The sequence below is a fragment of the Protopterus annectens genome, chromosome 6.part0 (genome assembly GCF_019279795.1).
Source record: "Protopterus annectens isolate FY-2018-M chromosome 6.part0, PAN1.0, whole genome shotgun sequence".
Taxonomy (NCBI): Eukaryota; Metazoa; Chordata; order Ceratodontiformes; family Protopteridae; genus Protopterus; species Protopterus annectens.
Window position 1 is genome coordinate 1860612459 of NC_056737.1, and position 13599 is coordinate 1860626057.

General features: G+C 36.3%; 1 protein-coding gene across 2 annotated transcripts in view; it reads right to left on the bottom strand.

The window, feature by feature from the left end:
• Positions 1-13599, bottom strand: part of TMEFF2 (transmembrane protein with EGF like and two follistatin like domains 2) — a 1234706-nt gene that overhangs the window by 1198894 nt on the left and 22213 nt on the right. For both annotated transcript variants that reach the window (XM_044075211.1, XM_044075210.1), the window contains exon 4: positions 242-268. In XM_044075211.1, the coding sequence (XP_043931146.1) occupies positions 242-268 (27 nt within the window). The remainder of the gene's footprint in view (positions 1-241; positions 269-13599) is intronic.

Consider the following 13599-nt stretch of genomic DNA (forward strand, 5'->3'; position numbering starts at 1 on the left):
ACTCATAAATAATTCATTGGCCTACTAAATGTGATTTTTTTTTCTATTTCTCCCAACATGGAATGGATTGAGAGTATACACGACATCACCTTAGCTTCACTGAAACCAACAACACTGTAAAAGCGGAAAGAGTCAATTCACTGTATGCATATATTGTCATCATAAAGTAACAATACAGGCCACAAGCAAGTGAAAGCATACATCTGTGGAAAAGACTGGAACAGACTGTTTTCATTCTTACCTTCATCCCCAGAGCCCGAGCCTGCATCTGAGCCAAGAAAAGAAAAGAAATGGAAATTAGTGCCAACAAATAATACTGCTTTGCCATCCACAATAGTTACTGCAATCAGCATAAGGTAACATATTCAGAGTTACAGGAGATTTCTTATATATTAATCCATTTTAGGCTTTTCAACACTTCTTATACTGCTAGCTTCTTTAATGCATAATCAAAAGGGCATTTCCCTGGAAAATGGTGATAATAAAGCTATTTCACTTGCTATTAAGCTGATAAATGTATACATCTCTAATGCGTATGTGCTTGTCTATGCATTGATGGTGTGTGTGTGTGTGTGTGTGTGTGTGTGTGTGTGTGTGTGTGTGTGTGTGTGTGTGTATGTGTTTGTGTGTGCGTGTGCGTGTGTGTGTGTGTGTGTGTATGCATATGTGTGTGTGAGTACGAGTGTATACCTGTGGAATGTGTCTATGTATACATGCACACACAAGCACACATGCACACACACACGGACATACACGCACAGACACACACACACATAGACATACAGACACACACACACACACACACACACACACACACACAGACACACACACACACACACACACACATATATATATTGAACAAAAAAGGAAAAAGACAAGCCAGTGAAAAAAGGAATTCAGAATCACAAAAGCAGTGTGAGATATTGCTTTTAAGGGACTTGTGTAAATGTTAGTCAAATACTTTCCTGTAGATTTCCATACCTCGCACCTTAGATGGCACACTTGGACTGCAGCTACATGTAAAATATAAAGCAAACCCATACCATACAAACAATGTGCTTTTGTCATTTTTTATTATAAAAAAAGAAATGAGAAAAAAATATAATATCTAAACTTGGAAATGGGGCTTATTTATGCAAAAATTCAATGTTTAGAGTTCAGCAGTCACTTAGTAGTGTATACTAGTGTGATTCACAACAAATATGAATACTAAGACCATCTATACTGAATAAATACTAAGCTAGCTCATTTTGGAAAATGATTATGTACATGAGTTAATAAATGACACAGACATTATAAAGCAATATGGATGTCTTCAGTAAAAAAATTACCAAAAAATGGAAACTAGAATGGAGGCACTAGGGATGTGAACAAATTTCAAATTATGTTTTTGTCTGATACCAGCGCAAGGGAATTGTCATTTTCAGATGATGCCCTTTCTCCACTGTTGTGCACAGTGGAGGTTTACCCATATATATCTATATGTGTAGATATATATATATATATATATATATATATATATATATATATATAGCTCTAAGATGTTTTATCATTTGATCAAACGTCCAAATCCATAACCACCGAACACACTTTAACAAAAGCACTTTAACCAAAAAAGCACTTTCGTTAAAGCGTATCAAAAAAAAAAAACAAAAAAAACACTACAGTTACGTTTTTGCAGGTGGGCTTTGCCCTTGCACCCCTCCTACTTTAATATTCTCCCTCTCAGACCGCACAACAGTGGGGAAAAGGGAATTTTCCCTTATCCGCACAGTAGTACAGCCTCGGCAACAGGCATACTTACGCAAAAGTGCTTTTTCGGTGAAAAGCAGTTTCGCGTGAGTATGCTCGTGCTTAATGGATTCAGACATTTGATCATTCAATCAAACGTCCTAGATCCATATATATATATATATATATATATATCTACACACACATATGTATATACACTTAATAATTTGGGGAGTGTGACATCTCCCTCCCTTATGGGGGTGCAGGGGTATGCCCTCCTTCAAAAAAAGCTTGGTATATTGCTCGCTGAAAGTGTTGTCTGTCACACAAATGTCATTCAACAGACAACTATGAGTCCAAAGTACCAGAGTGAAAAATTAAAACTGCTACTCCTTAAGTAAGAAACATTTGATGAAAACAAGTCAGGAAAAGAAACCAATAAAAATATAATTCTGTTGCATTCAAAAGAAATGGTAGGGAACAACAAAGTAAAAAGAACCACATTCAGAAAATACAAGCTAGCGCTGAATAAATTAGAGTGAGTGAGACGGAATAATGACAACTAAAGGAGGAATAAAGGATCGGAACAATAAATGCCCAGACTAAGAGAAAGAAAGTAAACAATCATGTCTCAAAGTGTGTTAAGTCTCAGGGGCAACTGTGGATATCCACAATGTAAATGGCTGACAGATAGTCGCAAAAACTGCTGCACCTAAGTGCAAACTGCCCGTAACTCACTGCAGGCTGCTTGTACTTCCCAAACATGTATTCACAGAATTGTTAAACTGATAAATGTTAGCACTGAACTCGGAATGTTATTCAGCTCTGTTCGCACATGATTCTCATAAGCCAGCGCATATTTGTGCAATGCGTACAAAGAAGATTTAAATAAATGTTTCTATAGGCATCCTGAATTTGTAGAACACCTTCCAGAACTTAACATAAGGATTTATTTTGACTCAAATATATTTGTTGCTCTTACTCAGTTAAGTATCAAGCTATCCTGAAGTTTAGAGCTCTATCCAGCTACCATTGCAACATCAGATGGTTGGGGCAATGGCACAATAATAGGTCTAGTTCTATAGTTTAGTAAGGCAGGCACAATAAACTGTTTAATTAGTTATGATGCTTCCATTTAGTGTCATCACAATTTACAAGTTAGCAGATGCCAGTCAACTCAGTATAGGATAATGTACAGATACTCCACAATCTTGATATTTCCAGCATCCACAGTATTGTGAATAATTCTAGAGACATCATGTTCTCCAAAGCATAAGCTGGACAATGGCATTACTGAACAAGGCAGCATAAAAAGGTATATATATATATATATATATATATATATATATATCCTCAACCCACTGAGAAATAGTTTGTAAGGAAAGGGGGTAAGAAAGAACAAGACAGAAAGCCTCAAGTATCTGAAGTGGATTCACAGAAGTCAAGCTATTGTGTTATTTCAAAAAATGAGAGAGAGAGAGATGTGATATAATGTGAAGATACATGATGGAAAACTAAAATGAAATAAGAAGTATTTTTAATGGAAAGGGTTAGGAGAGACTGGAACTCCAGAGGAAGCAATGGTATTAAAGCAGAAACAGAATTTAAAAATTCAGGGGGACAAACATAAAGCAAGTACAGAACTGCAGCTAAAGTTGTACAAAGGTAGCAGCTGTTCCTCATGACAGATGTTAAGGGGGGCACAATCGGCCATTAGATGAGTCACTGGTGAGGTGCTAGTGCATTAAAAGCATTCATTTAAGCAGCTGCTGGTGATAACTTAGCTGTGTAAATGAATGTGTTTTGGTTTTAATAGTGTTTGAGCATCTCTGCACATTTGGGACTGCAGCCCTCCCTATGTTTTTTTTTTTCCTCAACTTCATTCCCAGAGTGCCAACTGCCCTAGTTACTGCTCTGAGCAAATGTTGTGGTATGTGAACTAAGCAAGTAAGAAGTTACGGATTAGGTAGGATTGCCACCTTTCCTAGAAAGTATGGAAATTGACAAACTACATTGATGAAGCAGTCCTTATATGCCATCAAAACCTTAATTTTATTTTTGCTTTTCTTTAAAAGAAACATTAAGGGAGACATAAAAAACATATCAAAGTGGGGGGAATGTGATTAGATAGGAATAATGCAGGTAAAAATAAATTTACATTTTTATTTGTTCGGTATTCACAAAAAGAGCATCTGAAGAAAATACCTAAGTCAAGAAAGGAAATATTCTTAATTGGAACACTCATACAGGCCTTTTCAACCAAGAAGTCAAACCCATATGTTTCAAACGGACCGACTACTAGTTAATGGGTAACTCACTAAAAATAAAGTGTTAAATTAAAATCCAGAGAATAAACCAAGAACGACCAGATTGCTAAGACTCAGCAACTTTAATGGATAAAAACTATAAGGTTAAGCACTTTCGCCCAATCAGGACATCATCAGAACCATCCAAACTTGCAACGCTCACTGTTGCACCACATTAAAAAGTTTAAAACTTCTGAACACACCCCCTCACAGAATCAAATAAGCAACAAGCTAAGAGGAAGAAAAATGCTAAACAATTTAAAGAGCTAGCTCCATTTGACCATATCCACATGGCTCTAAATGCAAAACACAAAGATGCATAAACAAAGATATCAATAAACATGTTTATTAAATTTTGCCAGCCCTTAATTTAAGTTGACTAGCAACTGAATTTGCTTTGTTCAAGCCGGGATAACTCGCTGCATCCAAATGGAGCTGCCACAGCATCTCATGGTGTAGCATATGATTCTGTCATTCCCTAGAATAAGCTGCCACCTCAATCTTTTCCAGAACTAGGAATTTAAATTTAGTGTAACCCATACAAGACATAGCATGCCTGCCAAGTGCACTCATATTGTCCCTTCGTCTGATACTCTACTGGTGTTTGCAGATTCATTGATTGAGTGCATTCTTAGTCTTTCCAATATAGAATGCTGGACAAGAGCAGTACCTTGCCATCTATACCACTCTCTCACAGTTAGACAGTTAAACTATCCAGTAAGACTCATGCTCAGAATTCTATCAAAAAGCTCACCCTGCAGATTGATATCAATGAAAGAACATTGATGGCAAGAACCACACAGGGACATTGTGCAGCCATTCATCTGCAGCATTCTCCCAGTTTTCTCCAATAGCTCTTTAATATTGGATTTGTTCTTGAAAGTGAAGAAGGGTAGGTTCACAAACAATTACTTCAAATTACTGTCACACTGAAGTATCTACCAGTTTTTGGAAATTGTTTTTTGGATGTGCACAAAACCCAATGAATAATGTAGGACCATGCTCAAAACAAATTTGAACTGTTGTCCATCCCACTTGCAATAGGTATACTCTTTACAAGATCTGTAATAATGAAAACACGGTTATAAAATTCATCCACTAGGGGGAATTGGATAACCGTGATCGAGAAACATGGACTTTAATTTCTCGAACTGTTCTATGCAAGTGCTGTCATCAGATGTAAGACAGTATGCTCTGATAAATTGACTTTTCAATATCCCCTTCTTGTGATGTAAGGGATGACAACCTGTAAAATGCAAGAATGAGTTACAGAAAGTAGGTTTTTTATATACAGATGTAGTAAAGGTTCCAGAAATACTCTTGCTTATCTCAATGTGCAGGCAATTAATAGAGTACACATTGATATTATGTGGAATCTCAAAAAAGATATTAACTCTAGCTGTATCAAAAACTCAGTAAATTATTTTTCATCCCTGGACCAAATGATAAGAATAACATCCAGGTATAAAAAGTAGCCTAAGCAGCGTGTGAAGAGATTAAGTTTAAAAACTGACTCAATTTCCCACTTTAGTAGAACTGCAATGTCAATTGTGTGGGCACATGCAGCCCCCATTGCTACACCTTGAAGCTGCCTAACATATTCTCCATCAAATGCCAAAAAAATATCACTTACAACCATGTCCATAAAGTCATGGACCAAGGACAGATCCGTGTCTAATAAAAGACCATATTTGGAGATGATATCACCAAACCACTCAAGACCCTCCTCTTGAGGGATTACCATAACATGATTCTGTATATCACAGGTGATCAACAAGGACTCCTTGTTACAACTAATATTTCTTAACTTGCCTAATAAATCCCCAAAGTCTCTGATAATATGCAGAAATCCACTGAACGGGTATTTGAATTTTCAATCTATATACTTGGGCATGCGGTAGCATTGTCGCCTCACAGTTAGACGTTGCCTGTTCGATTCTCAGTTAGAGCGTCTTCTGTGTGGCAATATGTGTGAATGGGCCTTCCTTCGTTGAAGGTTGTGTGTTAAGCCCGGCAAGCCAGCATGTAAAAATCTACTGCCAATCATTAGCGGACTGGAGTTCCGCTGTGGCGACCCCTAACCCGGAAAAGCCGAAAGACACAAACAAATACTTGGGCATGAGTTCCATAATTGAGCCCTCATAGCCACAATGGGTCTTAGGGGCAGATCAAGAACATTAGAATTAATTTGCGATATCCCAAAAATCTTGAGGATAACTGGGTGGTTTACTTTGAGATAGTCAAAGAACTCCAGTGAAATAGTGTCAAACAGTAGGAGTTCATCCAAGAAAACATTAATTGCTTTATATGCAATATTAATCTCATTGATGGATACAACACTATACACAGATTCATCACTGAGCAATCTATACATATGGCCTGTATAATCCAGCCAATCCATGATTATCAGACCCACACCTTTACCAGGTTTCATACACCTTAAACATTTGCTGTTTGTTTTCTTGTTCAAAGTCATTCTATCATTCTTGGACAAGTGGTAGAAACCGTATGTTTTTCTCTCACCCAACAAATTCCTAATATCCTGTTCACATGATTTTTCAAACATGTTAAGAACAGAGTGAAGGGGGTGACTGGCTACACTTTTTCTTTGTATTTTGGGGGTATATGTATCTACAAATAACAGATGAAAATTCAATTTCCTAGTGAATAATTTCAAATCCAGAGAATGTGTACCTGATAAAGTTGCAGGTAAAATCACATAACATTTTTTTCTAGGAGACAAGCCCCTTCCCCTCATCTCTTATGCAGAGGACTTCAACCCCTACACCTCTCTTGCTTATATTTACCAAGTCCATGGATGCACTATATCAGGGAGAGAAGAAACAATGCTATAAAGGTAAAATACATTGTCATACAATCATGAACTCCTTATGTGCTGAAACCATTCATGGGGTTTTACTCCAGAGACAGTTTGCATGAAGATCTATCCTCACAGTTAATTCAGTTTTAAACAGAGTTTAATATTATATTCAAATCTGACAGTGGACAAAACAATGGAATTGTTGAGACTCATTCAAGAATTCTATAAGAACTATACTTAGAAACAGTTAGAATTCTGTCCACTTACAACCAGTGGGAGTAAAGATTATTACCAGGAGAATGGAGGTAGATAAATATGACACTGTTTTACAAAAGTGGGAGAAATAAAAAGTCAAAAGCTATAGGTAAGCTTGCATGGCCATAATGGATTGAAAATTATGGAATATATTTATAACAAGGATAGTGCTTAAAGACTATTCAGGTGCTAGAACCAAGGCAACAACTATTCTTTTGCAGATGTATCATACCAAAAAATCTAAAGTCAAAACATAGGTCCATCTGTGAAAAAAATTACAGACCACTCATTGGAGATACACAAATTATCCTATAATTATTTGGACATACACATGTATATGTATATGCATATATGTATAAAAATATATATATATATATATGTATATATATATATATATATATATATATATATATATATACACACACACACACACACACACACACGCACACATATACATACATATATACATGCATGTATATATGTATGTGTGCAAGCCCTGGGTTATAAACTGCCAAATGATCAGTGAAGTAGTAATGCCTGAACAGGTTGTATGCACATCTTTATGCTGGTCCAAGCACTACATGCATCTCCTGTACTGTGGAGATGAGAAAAATGATTGTTCTGTCCCCATATTGCATGTGCATAATAGAGAAATACTGACCACAAATCAGGAAAGGTATGGTTGCTAAATTCTTAAGGTGAGCCACCCTTCAGATGAAACAGTGAAGTTCTCTCTACTTGAGTTAATGGCAATTCAAATGGATGTTAAAGTTCTAATGTGACTTACTGCTTGAGATCGTGGGAGCTTCTGCAGCATCCTGAACACATTTCCTCAAGCTGGTATCAAATTACAGGCAGGAATTCCCATGACGAAACAAAGATAGGGTAAATATTCTGAAACTGGGTAGCAGTATTAAATAAAATGGAGCACAGATGGTAATATTTAATGAAATCCACAAAGGTGAAAGGGGAAACTGTGATGCTGGTCTCAGCTGTGACAACAGTGCTCTTCAATGTTTGTTAAAGCGATGTGGCAGGACAGACAAGGTATGTCACACAGGAAGTGACAGATCAGTAAGTAGTCTGGTACAGTAATGGAGTCAGTGGGAGGTAATGCAACTGCAAAGTGGTCAGACGTGAATCAGATTCACTGTATAAAAAGAAAAGCTAATAACTTTGCTAACAAAAGCATAGAAAAGTACAATAGTTAAACTGAAAACAATAACACAAACAGAAAGTGATCTTTGTTTAATTACAGTAAATGATCTAAAAAGTGGCAGCCCATGTATCAAGACAGAAGAGAAGCCTAGTTGAACTCTTTGATACACCTTCAGTGTAAAAACAGATGTTATTTTTCTCTGTACATGTAGCTGGTGAGACCATAAAAGAATTCAAGTTAATGCATTGGGGACTCTACCTCCTCAAAGATTCCTTCTGAATGCAGATTGTGGAAAAGGCCATAAGAATGGCCCATGGTGAACTCCTGAGTATGAATAATCATTGACAAATTAAAGGAACTTAGGATGTATAACCTGGAAGCAGTGAGGAAAAGGGATGCCTAAATGAATTTCGAGGGCTATAACTGGAAGTGCATAAGGTGAAAAAAAAATGTGTGATTGTGTGAATTTTTTTCCTGTTTCTGAGGTTCAGACATCTTGGATCTACTATATATATAAAAGCTGGGGCTGATGCATAAGGAGTGCAGCCCTTATAAAAAAATGGTTTTAAAAATCCATTTCTTAAAATAACTAAATAAATAAATTAATTAATTAACCATGCAGATATGGTGCTCAAGATTCTGATGGGGTAAGGATGGTTGTAATAGAATTTTCCATGTCAGCAGTTTAATGTTTGCTTCGTTCTACTATCACTGATATGTAACCAATAAACCTAATGATATATTACCACATAAGAAGGATTTTTAGGAAAAACCTTTTACTAGAACCACTGAAAATGATTTCTTAAGTGACATATTAAAATCCAAAATGAGCTAAGGATTAAAGAATTATTATGTATTACAGCAATATTTTTTTTCAAATATACATGCCTTAATCTAGATATCAATGTCATTGTTAGAATTATTTCGGCACTTAATTTAGAATTCTTTCAGCACTTAATTTAGTAAATGTACTTATTACTTACTGCCTATACTATAAATAGGGCATTGACTTATTTACAAATGAGCTTTCTTTCTTTGACCATGTATATGCTTCCATAATTAATAGCTGACACTACTTTTTGACATGTATATGCATTATTCTGTTTTATGCATGTTTCTTGGCACATGACTGAAATTTGTTCACTTAGTTTATCTGCATGAATTAGTCCCACATAAAGATTTGTTCTTCTGTGATCTTTTTTTTTTTTTTTTGGCTCCCTGGAGTACTTCTGGAATCCTCTCAGTGGGTAGTAGGTTAAGATTTAGAATTTAAATAAATACATAAATGAAACACACAAACAAATAAACAAGAAAGTATTTATATTACAACTCTTTCTTGCAAGGGTTCACAAAGACATCAAAAGAGCCAGTGTAAGCCCTTCTCAAATCCAGTGAACTAAATTGTTCCCCACCCACATGGGATAAAACTAAGTCTACAAAGAACTATTGAAAAGAGGTTCACTCACTATTCTGCTCTGTTAAATTTGCAAGATTGAGTAGTAGATGAATTATCCAATAAGTACATTGCATTCTCACTGCTACATGTCAACAGGTCTCCAAGTTCTAGCCTTGTGAGTCATGGACTACAATTCTATACCACCTTTATGTCTAATTAACAGATATCTCAGAGATTGGATTAGGCTGCTATTAGGCAAGGCAAAAACACTGAAGGAACTAGTAGACTGAAACTTAGATTCTTAAAAATGGCTTCCTTCCCTGTAGCTGCTCAACTTACAATTCTGATAAGAAGGAGGACTTCAGGAAAGACAGTCTGTACATTCAGGGAGGAGGCTTATGCTGTTCTTCTCCAGAAAGGTGATAACTGTAGCAACGTTTACTAACTTTAGGATTATCCCTATAAAACATTCCTAATCAGAAATCTTAGAACAGCAATTTGTTAACATAATGAATATTTCCCTCATAAAAGAACATTTTATCTCCTTTACAACATAGATTTCAGAAACATGATAACAATGATTCAGCCATATTCTTTCTTAGAAGTCTTATCAGGATTAGCATTAATACTAGATTACTTGGTAACAGCAGTTGTCTGTTACATGTCACAACCCTTAAAACCTATTCAGCATTCCACATTCATCAACACTCTTTATATAATTTTGTTTGATTTAATGTATTCTATGTTAGCTAATTACGTACATCACAGACAGAATTTGCTGTCTGGTTCGATTCTCAGCTAGAGCGTCTTCTGCGTGGAGACATGCATGAATGGGCGTACCTTCGTTGAAGGTTGTGCATCAGGGCTAGTAACTCGGCATGTAAAAATCAACTACCAGTCATTAGCAGACTGGAGTTCCGCTGTGGCGACCCCTAACCGGGAAAATCCGAAAGACACAACAACAGACAGAATTTATAAAGTAAAGTAAAAACCTGTCTGTTCTGATTTCTATCACATCCATAAGGGTGTTCTGCGATGCACTGCATTAAGTCCCAAGCTACAGAAACATCATTTTACTGTGATGGCCTCCATTCTGAAGAGTCTGTCATTGTGTATTCGACAGGCAATCTTTCCAGAGCAGAGAAAAAAAAATCCAGGAAGGATTTTCAATATGATAGGCATGATTCTAAGTCTATGGATTCTTACTAAAAGTACTGCCCTCTGTTCTAATTAATTTAAGCTGTTCATATCAGCTAAACTTACAAAATGCATTGGAGCTATTATAGATGACTATATATCCATTTATGACAATATTAAAAGAAAATTGGTAAGACTACTGGATGTCTGTACAGAATAAAATACTTCCTGACATTCACCAGATTTAAGTTGATTTTTACATTACTTACTTCCAAATTATTATTTGAGACCATCCTATTTACAGATGTAGCAAACCATAATTTAAAATAAAATGGTAAGATTTGCCTGTATGTAAAGATAAACAAAATAATGAGTGGTGCAGAATAAACTGAAATGGCTGGATCTTTTGAGCAGGTTATATCATGTTTACTTTTGTATCTCATTTGATCTTCTCTGGCACTACCTGATTTCAACTCTGCAAATGCATTGTTTTCCTATCAGGGATACCTTCATACACAAGAAAACTCCTGTACCAGCCATAGTCACAGTTCTTTTATAAATGTCTTTTGTGTTGTGATATTGTGTCATGTGGTAGTTTATTTGAGTATGTGTTCTTTTTAGTGCAAAGATCCCTGTTGCTATAGTACCTTTATTTGTACTTTTGTCGTATGTATTTGTCTTGCATACTACATTCTACATTCTACATACTACATATTACATACTACATACTACACGCTACATATGCACAACTAAATATACCATGGATGGCTTGCACCATTCAGTCATGGGACATTTAAATTTGCTTAAGTCACTAGATGAAACTGTCGATTCTGATCTCCTATTGCTCAATATACATTACCAGTTTTTATAATGCTACTAGCCAAATGTCATGTTAGTTACATACTTTCTACTATACAACAAATCTAACCCTGTTTGTAATTGTACAACATGAATACATACTACTTGTAATGGCAGTACTGTTCTCACGAAGCCTCCTGTGAAAACTGGCTTATACTGAAGCAAGGCCTTCTGGTACCCAAAATAAATAAATAGACCACCAAACAAACAATGAATTAATGAATAAATTAATAAATAAATAAAAACATCCTGCAAATTCAGTTACTTATATACAATACATTCACAAGAAGCATTTCAAATGCAGTGACACATGTTTTCTCTTATCAGCTGCTGCCTTCATATGAAACTTCAATCAGTCTTCTACAAATTATTCTGATTCTATATAACTGTCATCCCAAGGAAGTTGATATATTGTTTTTTATCATGTGATCTGTGTGTCTGAGAAACCTAATGTTTATTGGAGTTTCTGTTCAAGACTTTATAATGTGCTACAAGTCCCCATGTTCAATAATAAGCTCTGCTACCTAAAGGCCTTCTAACTATGCAAATGTCAAATATGCATATTAATAAAACCTGAGAAAAATCAGCAGTGACTGACAACTCTGAATTTCTTGTTTGGAACTGTCAGCAAGAAGTTACCTTTTTGTTCAAGATAAAGCAAGGCAGATCCTAAAATCTTATGACAAATGACTGAAAATAGTAAGAAGGGAAAGTGGTATGAGAAACTCTAATCCTAGAATACCTTATCTTATTTTAACTCTGAGGGATTATTTATGGCAACATAAGCCTGACAATATGAGGACCTGTCTGGGATCTCACACCTGAAATTATAACAATTTTTTCAAGACTGTACTACTTTATAGCTCTGGTGACAGCAAGAGAAGGCATCGTTTGCTACGTTTTGATGATGGCAGGAATATGGAGGACTCAGACACACTAATATACTGTAGAATAAATAAAAAGCTGACTTCCCTCAGGTATGGAAAGGAAAGGTGCAGGTGAGCTGCTCCATCAAGACATCATGACTGGAGGACACATCACGGCTGCAATATTAAATACCAGCAACCAGAAAAAAAGACATCCCCTATTCACGCAAAGCAAAGTCAGAACATGAGAATCCTCAGTTGTAGTTCTTTTCATGTGAACATTTTACATTTATGCCAGACAATTCCAAAAATAACCAACCCCCTTCCAAGTCCTTTTAAATATCTCCTCTCCCACCTAGGACAGATAATGCCAGTACCAAATAATTCCCACTCAAAGTTCTTTTCATGTGACACCTCATTTCAGTTTGCATAAGTCAAACCCTCTCTAAGGCCAAGCCCCAGGATCCAGACACCAACCCTTTCCCCCCATGATTTTTCTGCAGCCAGTGTTCACATGGAGTGATGTCAGTGAACTATAACTGCTTCTACTTGCAATTCTAGACTATCTCCCAGCTTTATGAGTAAAATGGCCAGGTTGGTGAAACCCCCTGCCTTAATACAACAAGACCTCCCTGAAAAGGACTGCTGTCCACAGAATGTGTGGTCCCCTCCCCAGCCACGCATTGCTGTTATGCACTGGTTTATGAGCATACAGAAAGTGGCACAACCTCTGCAAAGCTGGATTTGTAAAACATTTAAATACAATATTGATCTGTCTTCTGTAATTCTATACAAAGAGCACCAAGAACCAAACTGTACTCTGCCTTCTTATGGACATCACAGCCCAGCACCTTTAGTTCAGTTATGTGCTCTTGAACCGGTAAGAAAAAACAGCAATGCACTCTTGTAATCAGCAGGTTTATATTTGTAAGAGTAATACAATAAAATATTAACAGCTTCTTAACTGGGATCACTGCAGCTCAGCCTGCGTTTCATTCACTTGACACAGAGAGTACTGGGATATCATGACAAATATATCAAGAAAAGCTGATGAAAGCCTTGTGTGCAGA